General features: G+C 45.2%; 1 protein-coding gene across 1 annotated transcript; it reads right to left on the bottom strand.

Moving 5' to 3' along the window:
* Nucleotides 1–478: 478 nt before the first annotated feature.
* On the bottom strand, nucleotides 479–19,439 carry PCYOX1 (prenylcysteine oxidase 1). Its single transcript, XM_056123352.1, has 6 exons — nucleotides 19,258–19,439; nucleotides 17,913–18,119; nucleotides 15,932–16,106; nucleotides 6,185–6,396; nucleotides 5,511–5,663; nucleotides 479–4,882 (listed from the first exon to the last, which is right to left on the bottom strand). The coding sequence occupies exons 1-6, from the start codon at nucleotides 19,430–19,432 to the stop codon at nucleotides 4,224–4,226; spliced, it is 1,581 nt and encodes a 526-aa protein (XP_055979327.1). The 5' UTR covers nucleotides 19,433–19,439; the 3' UTR covers nucleotides 479–4,223.

The raw sequence follows: 19,439 nt of genomic DNA on the forward strand, positions 1-19,439 counted from the left end.
ATATATGTTTGGAGCCACACCTAGGGCTACTCATAACTCCTGACTCTGCACAGGGGTGAGTCCTGGCAGTGCTTGGGGAATGCTGGGGATTGAACCCAGGTTAGCTGCATATAAGGCAAGCACCCTACCCTCTATGCTATCATTCCAGCTTCCTAGGAGGCCTAAGCTTCCCATGTGATCCCTGCTACCATATGAGGCCTTTGACACTAAAACAGTATCCCCTAAGCACTGCCAGATTTGGTTAAAAAATGGAGAAGAAAAAAAAGTAAATTGGATTTCTTTTGAAAAAATAGTAATAATTCATGGTTTTTTTGTTTTTTGGAGTCAAAGATTGAACCCAAGGCCCAAAAGTGTAAGGCAAGTACTACATTGCTGAGTTATGTCCCTACCTAATCCCAAAATTCTCATGAATTTGATGTTCCTTGACTATTCCAAGTATTTTTATATTTAAAGTATAGTAACAAAATTAAGACACAGCAAGTGGTGATGTAGTTTATTTTGAACACAAATGGGAAACAATTTTTGAAGATTAGAAATACAGTTACAGAGAAACATTCCAGTGTATTGTTGCTTTTTGTGGAGAAGATACTGATAATGCTACCCACAATATATTCAGCTAGTCATAAATTATGATACAAACCCTGATGAGATAAATTACAGATGGCTGTAACATAAAGCCTATCATTAAGAAACCTAAGAAGCAAATACTTAGGCCTGTTCTTTTCCTTTTTTTATTTTTGATCTGCTAAAAAGCATATAAATCTTGAGTTAAAACTCCAGAGCATGGGGTATAAACACAAGTACATACTTTGAAAACAATGCTGGCTTGTGTGTATCTCAAATAGTACTTCCTATTTATCAAAAAAAATGTACAACAAGAGAACAGCTTAGAGGAATCGACTAATCACAGGAATTAACATGAAGTCCAATACATATTTATTCAGCAGCTCATGTTGATATTTACAGGCTTTTGCTGATTTGTTTTGCAATGCTAGAATCAAACCCAGGGCCTCAGAACTGCATCTCCTGCCACAAACTTGCTTTTTCACACATAGAGCTAAACTATAGAATTGGTACTCTCTGATTCCCAACCAACCAGCATCACTCAGGAACAAAAAAGCAGTTTTGTGTCCAGCTTGAAATCTTGAATATTTTGGACATGAGACCCAGAGAGGCTTAACAAGCCTTTCAGATGATGCCAATAAATAGAGTTTGGAGAACTACTGGAAGAGAACTGGATTTCATCCAGCTCCTGCATGTTTGTCTTCCTGTAAAATACCTTGAATGGTCTGCAGTAAGATGCTCTGACAGTATTCTTCAAATAAAAAAATAATACTGTAATTGCAATAAAACTAGTACCTTTTTTTTTTTCTTTTGGGATCATAACGGGCAATGCTCAAGGGTTACTCCTGGCTCTGCACTCAGGAATTACTCCTGATGGTGCTCGGGGGATCATATGGGATGCAGGGATGGAATCTCGGGTTGGCCACATGCAAAGCAAACACCCTACCCACTGTAATATCGCTCTGGCCCCCAAAGTAATACTATATTAAAAGCCTGGTTTGCTCTTTAAGAAAACAATTACAGATACCCTGATGGTAAATAATCAACAGATCTGACATAGAAGCAACGTTTTAAATTGGTGTTCCTTTAAATAAAAATATATTCCACTATAAAAAGTTTATAGGTGACAAATGAACTATTTCATTAGTACTTCCCAACCTGTAGCGCATAAAATAAGCCATATTCTTCACATATTTTCTTCAATCGTAAAGGAAAAACAGCAACACCTCAAGTACTTCTTAAAGCTAACTGGTAAACCATAAATTTAATCCCTTCTCTACACAGTCTTGAAAGTTTTATTGGCATATTAATATTCACAACAGAATCATTTTAAGAATTAACATTCTTAGTGTTTTGCTGAAACAGCTACTGGTGAAATAATCGAGAAAAAATTTTAACAATACATCATCTTGCCTGCAATTTTTTATTTTTGGTGGGGGCAGGGGGAAATTTTACTTTGGTAGGTGGGAAAACATTAATATTCACAACAATCATTTTAAGAATTAACATTCAGTGTTTTGCTGAAATAGTCACTGGAGAAGTAATCTGGAGAAAAAAATTTAACAATACATCATCTTGGCTGCAATTTTTTATTTTTGGTGGGGGCGGAGGGGATTTTACTTTGGTAGGTGGGAAAATGTCCTGCTGGTATCCAGGGAACACGTGGTGCCAGGATCAAACCAGGGGCAGCCATATGCAAAGCAGGCACCTTAACCCCCATACTATCTGGTCCTTGATTGTAATTTTAAAGTTCACAAGCTTTTTATCAGTCACTCATGCATGCTCTTTAAGTAGCAATTGTAACTTCAAGTTGGGCTGCATCAGAGCCATTTGGTGAAGCATTCCAGTGTGCAATGAAAGCTGAGAATGACGGACTGATGCAGCAACCAATTTGACTCAAAATGTCGCGGTAGCTTTGACACATTTAACTGCTTGAACAGTCTTGAATCACAGCAGGCTGCCATTCTGAATATACTACTCTAGCATCAACTGCTCCAGAGTAAGGTATAAATTGTCTGCTACTAGACTCATTACATCTTGATAATATCAAGTGTGCTACTGGAGTTCTCACTGAGAATTTCTTCACAAAAAAAGTCCACTTTGACAATACAGTTGTGTTTCTTGGGACTTTTAAGGCACTAAAAACCTTTGGAGACTTTTAAGCCCTGTATCATTGATCCTCAACTCAGGTTATAAACAAGGACCTTTGAAAAAAACCCACAAAGTTCCGAGGTCTTTATTCTCAATCTATTACATCAGATTCTCAGGATGAAAGGATTTTGGGGGCCATACCCAGGAGTGCTTAGGGCTTACTCCTGGCTCTGTGCTCAGATTCCTTCTGGCAGGGCTCAGGGGATAGAATGTTCAGAGGATCACACATGGGTTAGCCATGTGCAAGGCAAGCACCCAATTCATCATACTACCTCTCCAACCCCAGTTTACTTTTCTTTTTTTTTTTTTCAAACAACATAGGGCTTTATTTTTTCTTGTGGAACAATAAGGCTAGAAATAGGCAGCAAAGATTTTCATAACACTATCACAGACTTCCTGATCTATCTCTATATTCTGTCCAGCAGTCTTAAGCATGTGGTTCTTGTTCTCATGCCTGTCGCATCTGTGTTCCAGGAAGGAAAAAGGGTATGGTGAAGGGAAAAATACAAGTTCAATGAGTTGGCTCCCTTATTTATTGTGATGATTTGACAAGAGAATGCTGATTTCTTTTTTGTTTGTTTCTTGTTTTTTGTTTAGAATGCAAACGTCTTGATCAACAGACTCTATTTGCTTCTTATTTTTCTTGAAACTTTTGTATTCATATTAAAATCATATACTATTAAGACTTCTGAATTTCAACTCTAATAAATTCAAGACAGAAAGCAATCAAAAGAACATTCTGAAAGTCAAGGCTTTGGGCATCTTTACTTTGAAAAAAGGATATAAATTATCTTTCATGTAAAAGATACAGACCTCCACATTTATCTGACTTTAAAAAGATCAATCACTGTCCACTTGTGAAGTGCAAATGTAGTAGTACCCCAGCCAAGAGTACGTCTTTAAATTCTTCAAGTGCAGTTTAAAATGTTCGAAGCATTGGTTCAAACTCCAGGGTTCCACCTTCAGACCTTTTGAATCAAAAAATCCAGAGAATTGCTCTCCTGGTTTATAACCGCCAGAGAAGCCAGAGAATCCTTACATCTAACGAACTCCAGGTGATTTTTTTGGTTTGTTTTCAATTTTGTGGTCCCTTCTGGTGGTGTTCAGGGACTACTCCCAGGTTGGTGCTCAGTGATCATTGCCGGCAGTGCTCAGGGAACCATGTGGTGCTGAGAATAGAACATGAGAAGCTTGAGCTCTAGCCTGCTGACCTAGCATCTCTGGCCCCTCCAGGTGATTCTTATGATCAGACAAGTTTGGGAAATAATGCTGATGAATATTAAAAGAATTAAGTTTTTGGAGATGGCCTAAATCTACTAGTTACATCTTTATGCTCAGTTTAAAATCTTGTGTGTTCTCATGACTTGCTGGGATTACCTTTGTTACATGATGATGATGATAATGGCAAAACATCAGATTGCAAATCAACTCTGCTCAGACTGAATTATTTTCTTGCCAGTGATAATCCATTTGGAACCAACACGCATGGAAAACAGTGAGACGGAACTTCACAGTTCTACTTTAAGCCTCTCATATAACAATTCTTGGTCAATCATGTCTTCGTACCCATTCCAGCGGTTATAAACCAGGAGAGCAATGTTGTGGGCTGAGATGGCACTCATTTCCATGGCACTAGCCGCACACTCGATGCTGTTGAGGTAGTAAACGTGATCATGGAGGATGATGGAGGGACATTTCTGGGGAGGTTGATAGCGAGGATATGCAAGCCACGGCTGCTTTGAAGCATATATGTAGCTATTAAAGAGCCTTGCAATTTGATGTTTAGTCAGAGTCTCTTGGGCAAACATCTTCCAAATACCTGACCCATCTTTTGATGGTTGGATATAACTCGGTTCATATACAGAGGTCACAAGTCCAATGCTGTTGACAAGCAACTTTGATTTGTCTGTTGTTAAGATGGTACTATAGCCAAAACCATCTCTGCACTTGGCACAAAACAAATATGTGTTCAACCGCCCCTTCACGAAAGTTGTCACTATAGGCTGGTACTGTTGCTGGAATTCCTCAATTGGAGGATCAAAGTTGAGAAAAGTTATATTGGCTATTTCTGGAATCAAAGGAGTGGCCACCAAGATAACTTCATAGGTGTCTGAATAAGTCTCAGACCCAACTTGGTAAACCACTTCATACGTCCTTCTGGGATCTCCTAAAGGAAAGAAGGAAGCAAACCTTCTATTTTTACACATTCCATACCTTCAAAAATAATTCAGTAGCCTCAATAGTTTATAGGTCTAAATAATTAAAGAAATTATATCCTTTAAATTAACTCTCCCTGCATTTGATACTTTGAGATCATTTCCTATTCTGAAAGAATACATTGTCAAAAAGTACAAATAGAAAATGTTTACCCTTTTGTCTTTGTTTGTTTGTTTGTTTGTTTTGGGACCACACTCTGTAGTTCTGATCTACTCCTGGCTCTGAGCTCAGGGGTCACTCCGGGTAGGGCTCAAGGGACCATATGTGGTGCTGCAGATCAAGTTCAGGTCTCCTGTATGTAAGGCAATCACCCTATCAGCTCCACTATCTCCCTGGCCCCCAAATTTTTTCTTTGTGAGCATAAATTTTTTGGTTTTTATTTTAATCCAGAGTCATACCACTATACAAGAGCACAGCTGGGAGTAATTCAATACAGGACAATACACACAATTCAAATTCCATTATCTGAAACTGACAAGTGCTAGAAGATTCAACAGCTTTTTGCTCTGCAAGGTCTTATTCCCCCGATCTTCTCCAAATTTTAAATAAGGAATGCTAAAATAGCAGTTCAAGCTCACCTGGATTCCTTTTCTTTGTCTTATCCTCTATGAACATTACTGAGCCACGTATGAGATTGCTTTCAGAATTCTCAAGTAGCCCTGAGCAAACAAGTTTGTTGCCACCTTCCACTGACCAAAGGCCAGAATCAGTAGAAGCCATTGACACCGCTCCTGTCATTGGAATGGAAAACCAGATTATTTTCATTCTCCACTCTATTTCACTCTAGGGTATAGTTAGAGCACCACCAGGAATTCGCTCTAGTCACTCTCCCTTCCCAGGAAGGGGTTCTGCTTCAAATGTCTGCAGGCACCAACAAATGGCCCAGGGGAAAATCTTTCCCTAACAGGCATGTGTAACAGGCATGCACATTTCTCCCCCATAAACATGCAACAGCCACATATACATAGTCAACTATGACTATGTATGTATGACTATGTATGACAGATAATGGAGCATTTGTGTAGTGAGGGGGAGAAAAAGGAGGGCTGGGGGCTGGAGGAGGAGGCCCACTCCTGGTGGTGCTCAGGGGCTATTCCTGGTTCAGTGCTTGAAGGGAGCTGCTATGTGCAAAGCAAACACTCCAGCCTTTTAAACTATCTCTCCAACTTATGGCGTGAATTCAGAAGCCACTGAAGCATTTGATAAACCCCTCTGTGAACCAAGGTCAACAGCTGTTTAAACCTTGACTTACCCACAAAGCCATTGATGCTCGTGCTTTGACCATAATTGACCCTCATGATGGGAGCAACAATTTCACTGATGAATTTCTGATTGAAGCCAGCTTTCTGCAAGGTCTCATTAAGTGTCTGGTTAAGCATTTGAAGGAAGTCATCCCCTCCTAGAGAGTGTAGCAACTTTTCTACGCTACTAAAGGCATATTCGTGGGATTGGTAGCGGTAGATCCTTTTGAAAAGAGAAATGATCATTAAATACCAAACAGGATGAGGGGGCGGGGGTCGAGGGGGCTAGGATGCATAAAGGGAAGAGCACACTAACTTTCAGGTTTCCAGCTGATGGGTCCCGTGAGACATATCTGTCACCACTATTCTCAGATCTCTCCCTCCCTCCTCTGGGAGCGGATTGTCCCTCTTACTCTCTTCTGCATGAATATGCTCATTAGAAGATACAGGGGCTAAGACACTTAGCTTGCAATACAGAAGACCCTGATTCTACCCCTGATACCATATATGGTTCCCTAAGCACCACCAAGAGTCACTCCTGAGCACAGAGACAGGAGTAAAGCCCTGAGCACTGCTGGTTATGGACCATCCACCCCTCAGACATGGGTGTGTTGGTGTGTGTGTGTGTGTGTGTGTGTGATTAGAACATTAGAAAGAGCCTTTAATGAGGTTAACAAAGTTGGTGTGCTTTCTTCTCATTCACTGTTTATCTTCCAGAAATACTCTGGTACTATAAAATTAACTTTTTTTTTTAATCTTCCCACCACATTTAATTGTCTCCATCTACATACCACCCCTCCCATCCCAACAAAAAACAACAGGGCATTCCTAACATCCTACATATTACCCTCACATTTTATTTCATTTCTTTTCTGTTTGCTTGTTTTGGGGTCACACCAGGCAATATTCAAAGGTTATTCCTGGCTCTGCACTCAAGAATCATTCGTAGTCACACTCAGAGGACCATATAGGATGCCAGATATCAAGCCCAGGTCAGCTGTGGGCCAGGCAAGCAGTAAACCTGTGGGGCTCCCTCTCCAGCCCCTCATTTCATTTCAAATTTTAAAGACTTTTTTTCTGCTCTCCTTCTGTTTCTTCCGCCCATCCAAAAAGGGGAAAATGTCAGTTTTCCTAATATCTCTTATTATTCCATTATTCATTACTCTTCTTGGGTTTTTTTTTGGGGGGGGGGCGGGTCACACCCGATGATGCACAGGGGTTACTCCTGGCTGTGCACTCAGGAATCACTCCTGGCAGTGCTCAGGGACCATAAGGGATTCTGGAATCGAACCCAGGTCGGCCACATACAAGGCAAATGCCCTACCCGCTGTGCTATCACTCCAGTGCCAATCACTACTCTTTTGCTACTCACTCTCCTTAAGTCAGGATTTATATTCAAATAACAATAACAAAAAAATTAATCTACCTGCTTCTAATTTTTCTTTGAAAGATTTATGAATCCCCCAAAAGCCTAAAATTACCTTTTATTTTGTTATCTATTCACTTATTCAACAAACACCTTATTAAACACATTTTTGGGGGACTGGAGCAATAGCACAGCGGATAGGGCGTTTGCCTTGCACACAGTCAACCTGGGTCAATTCCCAGTGTTCCATATGGTCCCCCGAGCACTGCCAGAAGTAATTCTCAAGTTCATGAGCCAGGAGTAACCCCTGCATCACTGGGTGTGAGCCAAAAAGCAAAAGTAAATAAATAAATACATTTTGGGGGAGAGGGGTCTACTCCCAATGGCGCTCAGGATTTACTCCTAGCTATGCTTAGGAATCACTCCTGGCTGGTTCAGGGGACCATATGATATGTCAGTGGTTAAACCCAGGTCTGCTATGTGCAAGGCAAACACCTTACCTGCTGTACTATAACTGAGGCCCCTAAACAAGTCTTGATGATAGCTAGAATCTGGAAAAAAAATGAGTGCCCGAGAACAGATGACTGGTTAAAGAAACTTTGGTACATCTACATAATGGAGTACTATACAGCTGTTAGAAAAGATGAAGTCATGAAATTCATATACAAGTGGTACTACATGGAAAGTATCATGCTAAGCGAAATGAGTCAGAAATAGAGGGACAGACATAGAAAGATTGCATGCATTTGGGGAACATAAAGTAACAAAATAGGAGATTAACACTCAAGAATAGCCAAGGTAAGTACCAGGAGGATTACTCCATGGCTTTGAGGCCAGCCGCACACGCTAGAGGAGAAGGCAGCTCAGATAGAGAAGGGAGCACCAAATAAAGGGTGTTGGGAGGTTCCTCTCAGGATGGGAGATGCGTGCTGAGTAGACTATAGACCAAACATGATTGCCACTCAATGTCTCTTTTGCAAACCACAGCACTCAAAAGGAGAGAGATAACAAAAGGGAATGCCCTGCCACAGAGGTAGGGTGGGAAGGGGGGATGGGGAGTGGGAGGGATACTGGAATCAGTGGTGGTGGAGAATGGGCACTGGTGGAGGGATAGGTATTCAATCATTGTATAACTGAAACCCAAGCACAAAAATTTGTAAGTCTACAACTGTACCTCATGGTGTTTCACTAATAAAAATTTAAGGAAAAAAAAAAAAAACAAGTCTTGATGTTTGAATAAAAGGTAAAGGTAAAGGCCCTCCTGTTGATCGTCGATTTGCTCGAGCGGGCCCAGTAACGTCTCCATTGGAGACTTTGTTGTTACTGTGTCTGGCATATCGAATACTCTCGGTAGCTTGCCGGGCTCTCCGAGAGGGGCGGAGGAATCGAACTCGGGTCGGCCATGTTGGCCGCTTGTAAGGCGAACGCCCTAACCGCTGTGCTATCGAATAATTTAAAAAAAAAAAAAAGAGGGGCTGGATCAGTAGCACAGTGGGTAGGCATTTGCCTTGCATGTGGCCGACCCGGGTGCAAATCCCAGCATCCCATATAGTCCCCTGAGCACTCACTGCCAGGAGTAATTGCTGAGTGCAGAGCCAGGAGTAACACCTGAGTATCGCCAGGTGTGACCCAAAAAGCAAAAGAAAAAAAAAAACAGAAAGCCAAAAAAATACAGCTGTTAGGGCACTTGACTTGAACACTGCCAAACTGATTCTTGGCACCCCATATAATTCCAGAGGACCACCCTAAATGCAGAACCATAAGTAAACCCTGAACCCTACCGGGTACGTCCGCAAAACAAAACAAACAAGGGGGGGAAAAAAAGTCCTTGGAACTGGAGCAACAACACAGCAGGTAGAGTGTTCGCCTTGCTTTCAGCTGACCCGGGTTCGAGTCCCAGAATCCCATATGGTCCCCTGAGCACCGCCAGGAGTAATTCCTGAGTGCATGAGTCAGGAGAACCCCTATGCATTGGCTGTGTGTGACACACACACACACACAAGCCAGTTTTTAGAATCAAACTCACCTAAGTGTGTGCCTAAGAAAATAGGCTGGAGGCTAAGGCACTACAGGTCCCCAACCTCCAGTTCAGCCCACAGCACCGCAGGATCCTCTGAGTACCGCAGAGAGTCATCCCCAACCAGAGTGGGGAGTAGTTCCCAAAGTGGTCAAGCGTGGCCCAAAAATAAACTCATATACCCACATCAAGTCTAACTTCATTATTCTGATTGCAAACAGATAAAATAGAAGGGCTGGAGAACATGCCTGCCACGTGGGACGCCCCGGCTTGCCCAGCACTGCCTGCTCGAGAACAAACCCCAAGCACCACACCAAGAGGAGCCCCTTCCCGGCGGCTGAGCTGCTTCTCGGCCTTCATGGAGCTCTGGTTCCCTATCCCTGAAGCTCTGGGGAGAGGGTAGGAGTGCTCCTGCTGGATGGCAGCTGTGTCGGCCTGCCCTCTCCCAGGTACTGCCATGGTTTGCACCCTCACCTCGCCAGCTCTTCACCTGGTCCTTCTCAGGGGCACCTTCCTTCACTAGTCTACTTGGTTGGGGGAGTATTTTGCAACCATATCAGCTCCAAGCATTTCCAATCTTCTTTTTCTATTAGTTTTCTTTTTCTTTCTTCTGAGATACCAAACCAGGGTCAGCCATGTGTAGCAAGTCCTTATTACCTGTACTATCTCCACAACCCCTTTTTTGATTTTGCTCCTTTAAATCTAGCTTGTAATTTACCTGCCCTTATCCCTTATTTACTTTTTTAATCTATTTTTAATGTTTTAATATTCATTTGTTTTTTTGGGGGGGGGTTGTTGTTTTTTTTGTTTTTTTGTTTTTTTTTTTGCTTTTTGGGTCACACCCGGCGATGCATAGGGGTTACTCCTGGTTTTGCACTCATGTATTACTCCTGGCGGTGCTCAGGGGGACCATATGGGATGCTGGGACTCGAACCCAGGTTGGCCACGTGCAAGGCAAACGCCCTCCCCCCTGTACTATCACTCCAGTCCCTATTCATTTGTTTTAAAAGACTCTTTTTTTGGAGCCAGAGAGATAGTACAGTAGGTAAGGCCCACTGCACTATTGCTCTGGCCTCCTGACTACGTTTTTCGCAACTAGTTCTTAACTACACAAATATCTGTAATATTCACTTCAAAACGAATTTATTCAATTAATAATATAGCCCAGAAGTAGAGAGGTGTGTTTTTATGGTTAAGGCCCTGAGATCAAAACTGGGGGGATTGGGGCTGGAGTGATAGCACGGTAGATAGGGTGCTTGCCTTGCATGCGGTAAACCCGGGTTTGATTCCCAGCATCCCATATGGTCCCCCAAGCACCACCAGGAGTAATTCATGAGTGCAAAGCCAGGGGCATTTCTGGGTGTTACCCAAAAAGAAAAAAAAATTGGGGGGGGGGGGGGCGAGAGGCTGGAGGAATATTACATCAGGTAGGGCATTTGCCTTGCACGCGGCAAACCTAGGTTCAATTCCCAGCATCCCATATGGTCCCCTAAGCACTGCCAGGAGTAATTCCTGAGTGCAGAGCCAGGAGTAACCCCTGTGTATCACTGGGTGTGACCCCAAAAAGCAAAAAATAAAAAAAAAATAGGGGAGGGGCAAGAGAATAAAGCAGTACAGAGATTAAAGTGATTGCACTGAATCTGACTGCAGCCACAAACCTGATTCAAATGCCCAGCCCCACACAAGGCCTCACAGCATGGCCAGATATGGTCCCTGGGCACAGAACCAGGAGTGAACTCCGAGCATTATCAGTTTGGCCAACAACAACAAAAAAAGGGCCAGACCTTGTTCTGTGTAATCAACCCAGTTTAACTTTTGGCACCACAGACAGACTGCCCAGCATTGCCAAGAAGCCAGGAAGAGCCACTGCGCACTGCCAGAAAGAGCCCCCAAATAAAAACATAGAAAAAACAAAAAAAAAACAGAAATCAATCCCCAGCCATCATCACCCCACACCCCCCAACCTCTGTGAAAAAAAAAAAGTTTCTAAATATGTTGTTCTTCATTACCCAAGTCATTGCCAACACTTAGTGTAAGCCTATAGATTATACAGAATAACAACAAAAGACATACACACAAGCAGAACTACCCTTGATGCTATTTGAACTTGATTTTCCTGTTGAGCATGCAACATGTTTATAGGCTGGGTCTGAAAGTAAGTGGCATTCTCAGCATAAATTTGTTTTGGGGTCAGAGAGATAAGACAGCAGGTAGGGCACTTGCCTTGCACACAGCCAACCGGGGTTCAATCCCCAGCACCTCATATAGTCCCCCAGGAGTGATTCCTAAGTGTACAGCCACACCCAGCTGTGCTCAGGGACAGTACTGGGGGAACCATTATGTGGTACCAAGGGTGGAACCTGGGTCAGCAGGATACAAGGCAAGTATCCTTACCCCTGGACTATCTCTCTAGCCCCTGAAGTCTTCATTTAAATTGTTGGGGCAGGGATTCACCAGCCCTGCTCCACCAAATCCTGACTCCCAGGAAATGCACCTTATGGCAGCACTGTACTCCACAGCTAAAGACCCCAGAGCGCCCATGGGAGGCAGGCAGGCGAACACCTGCCAAACCAAGGTTCACGCAGCAGTAACCATCCCTACCACTACAGCTATGCCAAGGGCTCAACGCCACCACCCCATGAGTATTCTCTATAGAAACACTGATCTCCAAATAATTTCAGGTAATTTTTTTTTTGTCTTTTTTGGGTCACACCCGGTGATGCACAGGGGTTACTCCTGGCTCTGCACTCAGGATTTACTCCTGGTGGTGCTCAGGGGACCAGATGGGTTGCTGGGGATCGAACCCGGGTAAGCCACGTGCAAGGAAAATGTCCTACCCACTGTGCTATTGCTCCAGCCCCCATTTCAGGTACCTTTGAATTCTGGTGTTTTTATTCAGAGTCAGGGTGGGTAGCCTCTCCCCAGCCACCATCTTTCCTGAAGTCCCAGCAGTCCTGCCCACCACCCATGTCTGCGGCCTTGTTCACTCTTTGGCCAAGACCACAGATCTGGAAGTGTCTGGACTGTGCAGCCACAAAGGTGACACCTCCTGACATAACAAAAAGCTTAATAAATTCTTAGAGGGGGCTGGAGCAATAGCACAGCGGGTAGGGCATTTGCCTTGCACACATCCGACCCAGGTTTGATTCCCAGCATCCCATATGGTCGCCTTGGACTATATGCCCTCCCACTTCTCTCTCTCTCCCCAAGCTTACAGTCTTAGTTTATATAGCAATCACGTAAGGCAGTGACACAAAGGTGGGTTGAACATTGACAAATCAACAATAAGAGGTAAGACCACTCCTCCAGGAGATTAACTCAAGGACAAAGTTTCATCTAAAGAGATTACTCCATATTACTAGGAGATTTGCACAAGGGTGGGATCCTAACAAGGGTGTGTTCTTTCCTCAGCTAGTAATCTACTTAAATAGTTGTAATAAATCTACTTCTAATATTTCTAGCAATGTCATTCTGTGTGAGCACAGTAAGAGATATAAACTTGCAGTCTAGTTCTTTCTGAAAATATCTCACTATACATTCTGCAGTCCTCAGGCCAGGTTAGTCTTCCTAGCCCCAGCAGGGTCCTAGTATCGTCGTTACTTACTTTTGGATCATGACAGCATTTGTCCATGATCATGCCCTCAACTTATAGTTGAGTATCGTGGCACTTTGGCCTGGCCCATTTCGATGCCAGGGTAGCTCACAGCTTGCCCTGGGTCCATTCAGTCCCTCCTTGGGACCCTGCTTTTGGGGTGCTAGGAACTAAGGGCAACTGAGTCAAGAAAGCAGATGCCCAGGAGTAAATATTATTCGGAGTCAATCAACTCCCAAGTTACAAAGCATAATATTAACTGTTTTCCTGTGTCCATACAGAAAGGACATTGCTTTAAGGTAAACTATTCAAAAGACGTAAGGAGAGGAGAAAGGCAATATTAACTTATAATACAAGTTCAGTGCCCTGGGATGGGTATGACCTAAGCTACCTGAGGAAGGACAAAACAGTGTTATCCTACACCCTCAGCATCGCTAGGGGTAATTTCTGAGTGCAGAGCCAGGAGTAACCCCTGTGCATCGCTGGGTGTGACCCAAAAAGCAAAAAAATACAATAAAAAATCAAAATAAATAAATTCTTAGACAAGAACCTACCAACCCTGCAATCAGATATAACAATGTTCACATAAATTTATTTTCTAGATCTATTGATTTTAATATTGTAACTTTGTTATCTAATCAACTTTAATCCTAAAATTGTATCAACAGTTGCTGGTTTTCACTACATTAAAAAAAAAATACATTCTCGGGGGGCTGGAAAGATAGCTCAGCGGGTAGGGCGTTTGCCTTGCACGCGGCCGACCCAGGTTCGATTCCCAGCATCCCATATGGTCCCCTGAGCACCGCCAGGAGTAACTCCTGAGTGCAGAGCCAGGAGTAACCCCTGTGCATCGCCAGGTGTGACCCAAAAAGCAAAAAAAAAAAAAAAAAAAAAAAAAAAAACACCACATTCTCGAGGCAGGCCTGGAAAAACAGTGCAGTGGGTAAGGCACTTGCCTTGTACTTGGCAGACTGAGTTCTATCCCCAGCACCCCAGATGGTCCTCTGAGCCTCACCAGCAGCTGTGATCCCTTTGCACTGAACCAGCAGTTAAGTCTTGAGCACTGCTGGGTATAGCCCCAGAACAAAAACAAAATTGTTTAAATAATAATAAATCCTTAGGGCACAGAACTTCTGGGTAGGTACTGGCTCACTGAAATAACACGCTACAATGAATCCTCCTTCAAGTTTTCAGATCGGGGCTGGAGCAATAGTACAATGGGTAGGGCATTTGCCTTGCATACTGCCGACCTGGGTTTAATTCGCAGCACCCCATATGGTCCCCCAGCACCGCCAGGAGTAACCCCTGTGCATCGCCAGGTGTGACCCAAAAAGCAAAAAAAAAAAAAAAAAAGTTTTTCAGATCCCCTAGAATTGTGGACGAGTTACCACAGTCATATACACAACACTAGCACAGTACAGGGATTAGGAGTACAGACTCTGGATCCATCATGTGGCTTACTAGTACTGCACATGCCTCCGATATGCTCTACTTTTGTGTGATCTACTATTGGCACCAGTACAGGTGCAGATTTTACTTTGAAAGATGTAGCCTAGGGGCTGGAGCAATAGCACAGTGGGTAGGGTGTTTGCCTTGCATGTGGCCAACCCGTGTTCAATTCCCAGCATCTATATAGTCCCCTGAGCACTGCTAGGGGTAATTCCTGAATGCAGAGCCAGGAGTAACCCCTGTGCATCGCCGGGTGTGACCCAAAAAGCAAAAAAAAAAAAAAAAAGATGTAGCCTATTTCGATGGGGAAGCAGGTGGCACTATGACCATGATCTGTGGCCACCAGCCAAACCTGGCAGTGCTTTAGAGGCCATGGGTGTAGGAATTGAATAAAAAAAAAAGACCTCACACATTAGCTAAGCATGTGTTCTACCACCTGAGCCACATACCTAACTATAGGTTCTAAACCCAGCACTGCACACACCAAAAAAAATAAAAAGGGTATAGACACTGGAAGCAGCTGTCTGGGTAAGAACCCCAGTTTACAACCTTTCGAGTGTACCTTGAGTAGATAGATATGTACAAGAGTACATGTGAAATCTCTCTATGCCTCCACCTTCCACACCTATAAAGAGCTGAGAACAGGGCCAGAGAGATAGTACAGCAGGTAAGGTGCTTGCCTTGCATGTGGCTCACCCTAGTTCAATCCCCAACATCCAATATGGTCCTCTGAGCCTTACCAGGAGTGATCCCTGAGCACAGAGCCAGGAGTAAACCCTGAGCACCGCTGCATGACCCTCCCCCCCCCAAAAAAAAAACAAATAACAACAACAACAAAAAAAAAACCTGATGGGGGCTGGAGAGATAGCACAGCGGGTAGGGCGTTTGCCTTGCTTGCGGCCGACCCGGGTTCGATTCGCAGCATCCCATATGGTCCCCTGAGCACTGCCAGGAGTAACTCCTGAGTGCAGAGCCAGGAGTAACCCCTTTGCATCTCCGGATGTGACCCAAAAAAGCAAAAAAAAACAAAAAAGCAAAAAAAAAAAACCTAAGAACAGTACCTACCTGCGAGCTATCGTGTGAACTGAAGGTATTAATATGTCGATGACTAAGGGGGTCTAGCAGCACTATACACATATTTACAAAACACATTTTCAGAGGTAAAAATCAACTACCCTTTCAATTTCCAAATGGACAGTGTGTATATTTTCTATATAAAACATCTTGTTTACCATTCTTAAAAACAAGCGTTGTGGTTCCAGAGGACCCGATCCAAGAAATTCATCCCTACCAAAAGATCTAGTTAAATGGAAGGGGGCAAAGAGAAGAATTACCTCATAAACTTGTCTAATACATCTTCTACCCACATATGCATTCGAAGGGACTGAAGTCCATAATGCCAAATTAGTTTAAGAATGTTCACTATAAACCAGGAGCTCTCCTCAAACACCATTTTCTCTCCATTATACACCCCTGTGACGCCACCAGAGAGTTCAAGAGTCGGGAGGCCTGCAAAAACAGAAAAGAGGACTAAGAGAGTGGCTTCTATGATAACTGAATATTACTGGGGACACTATGAAGTTAATGAATTCTAGGCACAGGCCCACTTCTCAGAGACTACTAAAGGAGCCTTATCTTAGGGCCAGAGCCATAGCACAGCAGGTAGGGTGTTTGCCTTGCACACAACCAACCTGAGTTTAATTCCCAGCATCCCAAGCACTGGGGCACTGTAGCACTGTCCTCTTGTTGTTCATTGATTTACTCGAGTGGGCACCAGTAACGTCTTCATTGTAAGACTTGTTGTTACTGTTTTTGGCATACCGAATACGCCACGGGGAGCTTCCCAGGCTCTGCTGTGCGGGTGGGATACTCTCAGTAGGTTGCCGGGCTCTCTGAAAGGGACAGAGAAATCATACCCGGGTTGGTTGCGTAGAAGGCAAATGCCCTACCCACATGTGCTATCACTCCAGTCCCCCAAGCACTAGCAGGAATAATTCCTGAGTACAGAGCCAAGGGTAAGCCCTGAGCGTCACCAGGTCTGCCCCAAACTACCCCCCCACACACACACAAAATCAATAATAATTAAGGAGTCTCTTGTTGAGAATAGAGTATTGAGAATAGAATAGAATAGACACACTCACTATGCTGTCTAAAAGCAGATGCTGAAAGATGACTATGTGGGTGTAAACACTAGATTTGGCTTTTAGGGATTGGTTTTTGTTTTTTCAGGTTTGTTTGGGGGCCACACCAGTTTGGGGGCCAGCTACTCCTGGCTCTGTGCTTAAGAGTACTTCCTGCAGGTGGTCTGGGACAAAATTTTATTGAGGAATATCTCAGAGTTCTGAGGAGGGACTAAACCCAGGCCTCCTGCATGAAAGACAATGGGGGCAGGAAGGAAGGGGTGTGGGGGGGGGAGGAACATGATTGAACTCGACATAAAGACTGAAATGTCAGACATAAATCTTTGTGTGGCAGAAATGGTTCCTCAATGTGGCCAGAGAGATAGATAGTGCAGCAGATAGGGGGTTTGCCTTGCACGCAGCTGTCTGGAGTTCCATCCTTGGTCCCCCAGATGGTCCCCTGAGCACTGCCAGGAGTAATTCTTGAGTGCAGAGCCAGGAGTCAGCCCTGAACACCACCAGGGGTGGCCCCCAAACCAAAATGAAATAAAATAAAATAAACTGTTCCTGGCAAACAACTGTCCTCGGGGAGGCAAGGGAGCATCCACTGGGAGCGTGAAGGGCACTGGGGGAAAGTGTCCCATACAAGCGCTATTTCACATAACCAGATATTCCAGATAACTGGAAAGCCAAAATGACACATGTTCCCCAGGCAAAGGGCCTGCAGAGGCCTGCCACACTTACCTCGAACCTGCCCCACAAACCCGCTCACACAGAAGCAGTGGCTTAGTTCTCCCAGGTTTGCCTGTGGCTGTGCGAGTTGAAACCAGCCACTTCGGGCCTCCTGTGGGTCTCTAAAGGTGGAAACTGAGCCCACCAGCTACCTGTTAACTCAACCTCCGGATTCTTCAACAGAAACCCAGAGGTTTAGGAGGTGAGCACAGCAGTCACCGCTGCCACCCGCACGCCCGTGGCTGTAATTCCAGCTAACCGAAGCTACAGATACCCCATGTCCATTACAACAGAGGTGCCTACTGAACAGTGCCCAGGCTAACAGGAAGGGGTAGCAACAGCCTCACCAACTTCTCTATAAAAGGCAATTAACCAGGCAGTTTCAGTTCCCTCATTGACAGGGAGTCGGACAACTCTGATGATCCCACAGGCATTTGCGTAGCTGGAAAACCAAATTACATACCCAAGTCCTTGACAAAGCGCTTCATGTGCAGATTAAGAGGATGGATGACAGCGCCTCCCGCCTCATACTCTTGCCCTTGCACAACCGTGGTGGCCAGACGGCCTCCCACCTCTCCTCTCTCAAACACGTCAATCTTCACACTCCTGCCAAATTTCTGCCGTAGATAGGAAGCTGCTGATGTGCCACCAATACCGGCTCCAATGATTGCTATGGGAGAGGCAGGTTAAGAACGTGAGTTTTGGGGTTTTTTTAACTCTTGGTCCAGTTATGAGTGTTTTGTTTTTCTATGGAAGCTTTTCGAAGGGCCCTTACCTAATAATCAATTTAAGACTATCAGTAACAACTTAGGCATGCCTGGAGACTGGGAAGCAAAGAAGAGAAAACTCAAAATCTGGAGATGTGGCCCCAGATGACATTCAATTAAATTACAAATTGGCATTAGTTGATTTTCTGGAGTTTTTTGGGGTTTTTTTTTTTTTGTATTTGGGATTTTTTAAATTTTTTTTTTGTTTTTTGTTTTTGCCGGATGCCCAAAGATTTCCAGTTCTTTGCTGACGCTCCACTGGGCCTGCACATCCTTCTTTGTGCCCAAAGCATGCAAGAGCGGGGGTGGGCCTTCCCAGTCCGCACTGCAATGAAGGGGACGCCATGTTTGCCCAGGATGGTCGTCTTATTAATAGGGCCAGGTGAAGGACCCTCAAGCACCCAGCTCTAAGGGAGATCAAGCAGAGCGAAGCAAAACAAACTGGGGGAGGCGGGAGAGGAGAGAAGCTAGGGAAGGACCAGGTGCCTGGGGGTGGGGGGGGAGGGGTGGCTGCGACCCCGTCCGCAAGGCCAGCCCCTGTGCCAGCAGGCCTTGGTGCGCAAGGAGACCTCGGCGGGGTGGCCTGGGTGGAAGGGGGTGCCAGCCCCGGCCCGGCCAGCCAGCCCCGCCGCGCGCGCATGGTGCCCTCGTGCGCCTGACATCTGCAGAACTAGCAGCGGCCCAACAGCTCCGGATCCGGGCATGAAGGCAGATTAGAGCCGAGGTGTGGCCAGTGAATAAGGGGCTTGGGCCTCCCTGGAGCCCTGGGCCTCCGAGACTGGGGCTGCAGGGTGGCTGGGTGTGTGCGTGCGTGCGTGCGCCAGCCCGCCCGCGGCCTCCCCGCCACGGCCCATTCCACAAGTGGCATTAATCTGCACGCCCGGGGAACGCACGGTCTCCGGGGCTTGGAGAGGGACGCTGGGGAACCGGGCACGGCGAGACCGGTGCGGGGCTCGGCGTGCTCCCCAACAGCGGCCAGGCTGCGGCCAGGGCTGCGGGGCTCATGCCCACCTCCACCCCTCCCGCCCACTTCTCTCCTACCGATCTTCCGCGGCGGGGGCCGCCGCTGGGCATTCCCAGGGCACCCCCAGCTGCACAGCAGCAGCAGCCCCAGCCCCAGAAGCGACGAGAAGAGCGGCCGGGCCGTGCGCCCCATGTCTCCGCCAAGCGCCGCAGACGCACCCGAGCGCCAGACAGTGGCAGGGCCGCGGCGCATCTGCGCG

This window comes from Sorex fumeus, unplaced genomic scaffold, assembly GCF_029834395.1.
Source record: "Sorex fumeus unplaced genomic scaffold, SorFum_2.1 ptg000006l, whole genome shotgun sequence".
Classification (NCBI taxonomy): Eukaryota; Metazoa; Chordata; class Mammalia; order Eulipotyphla; family Soricidae; genus Sorex; species Sorex fumeus.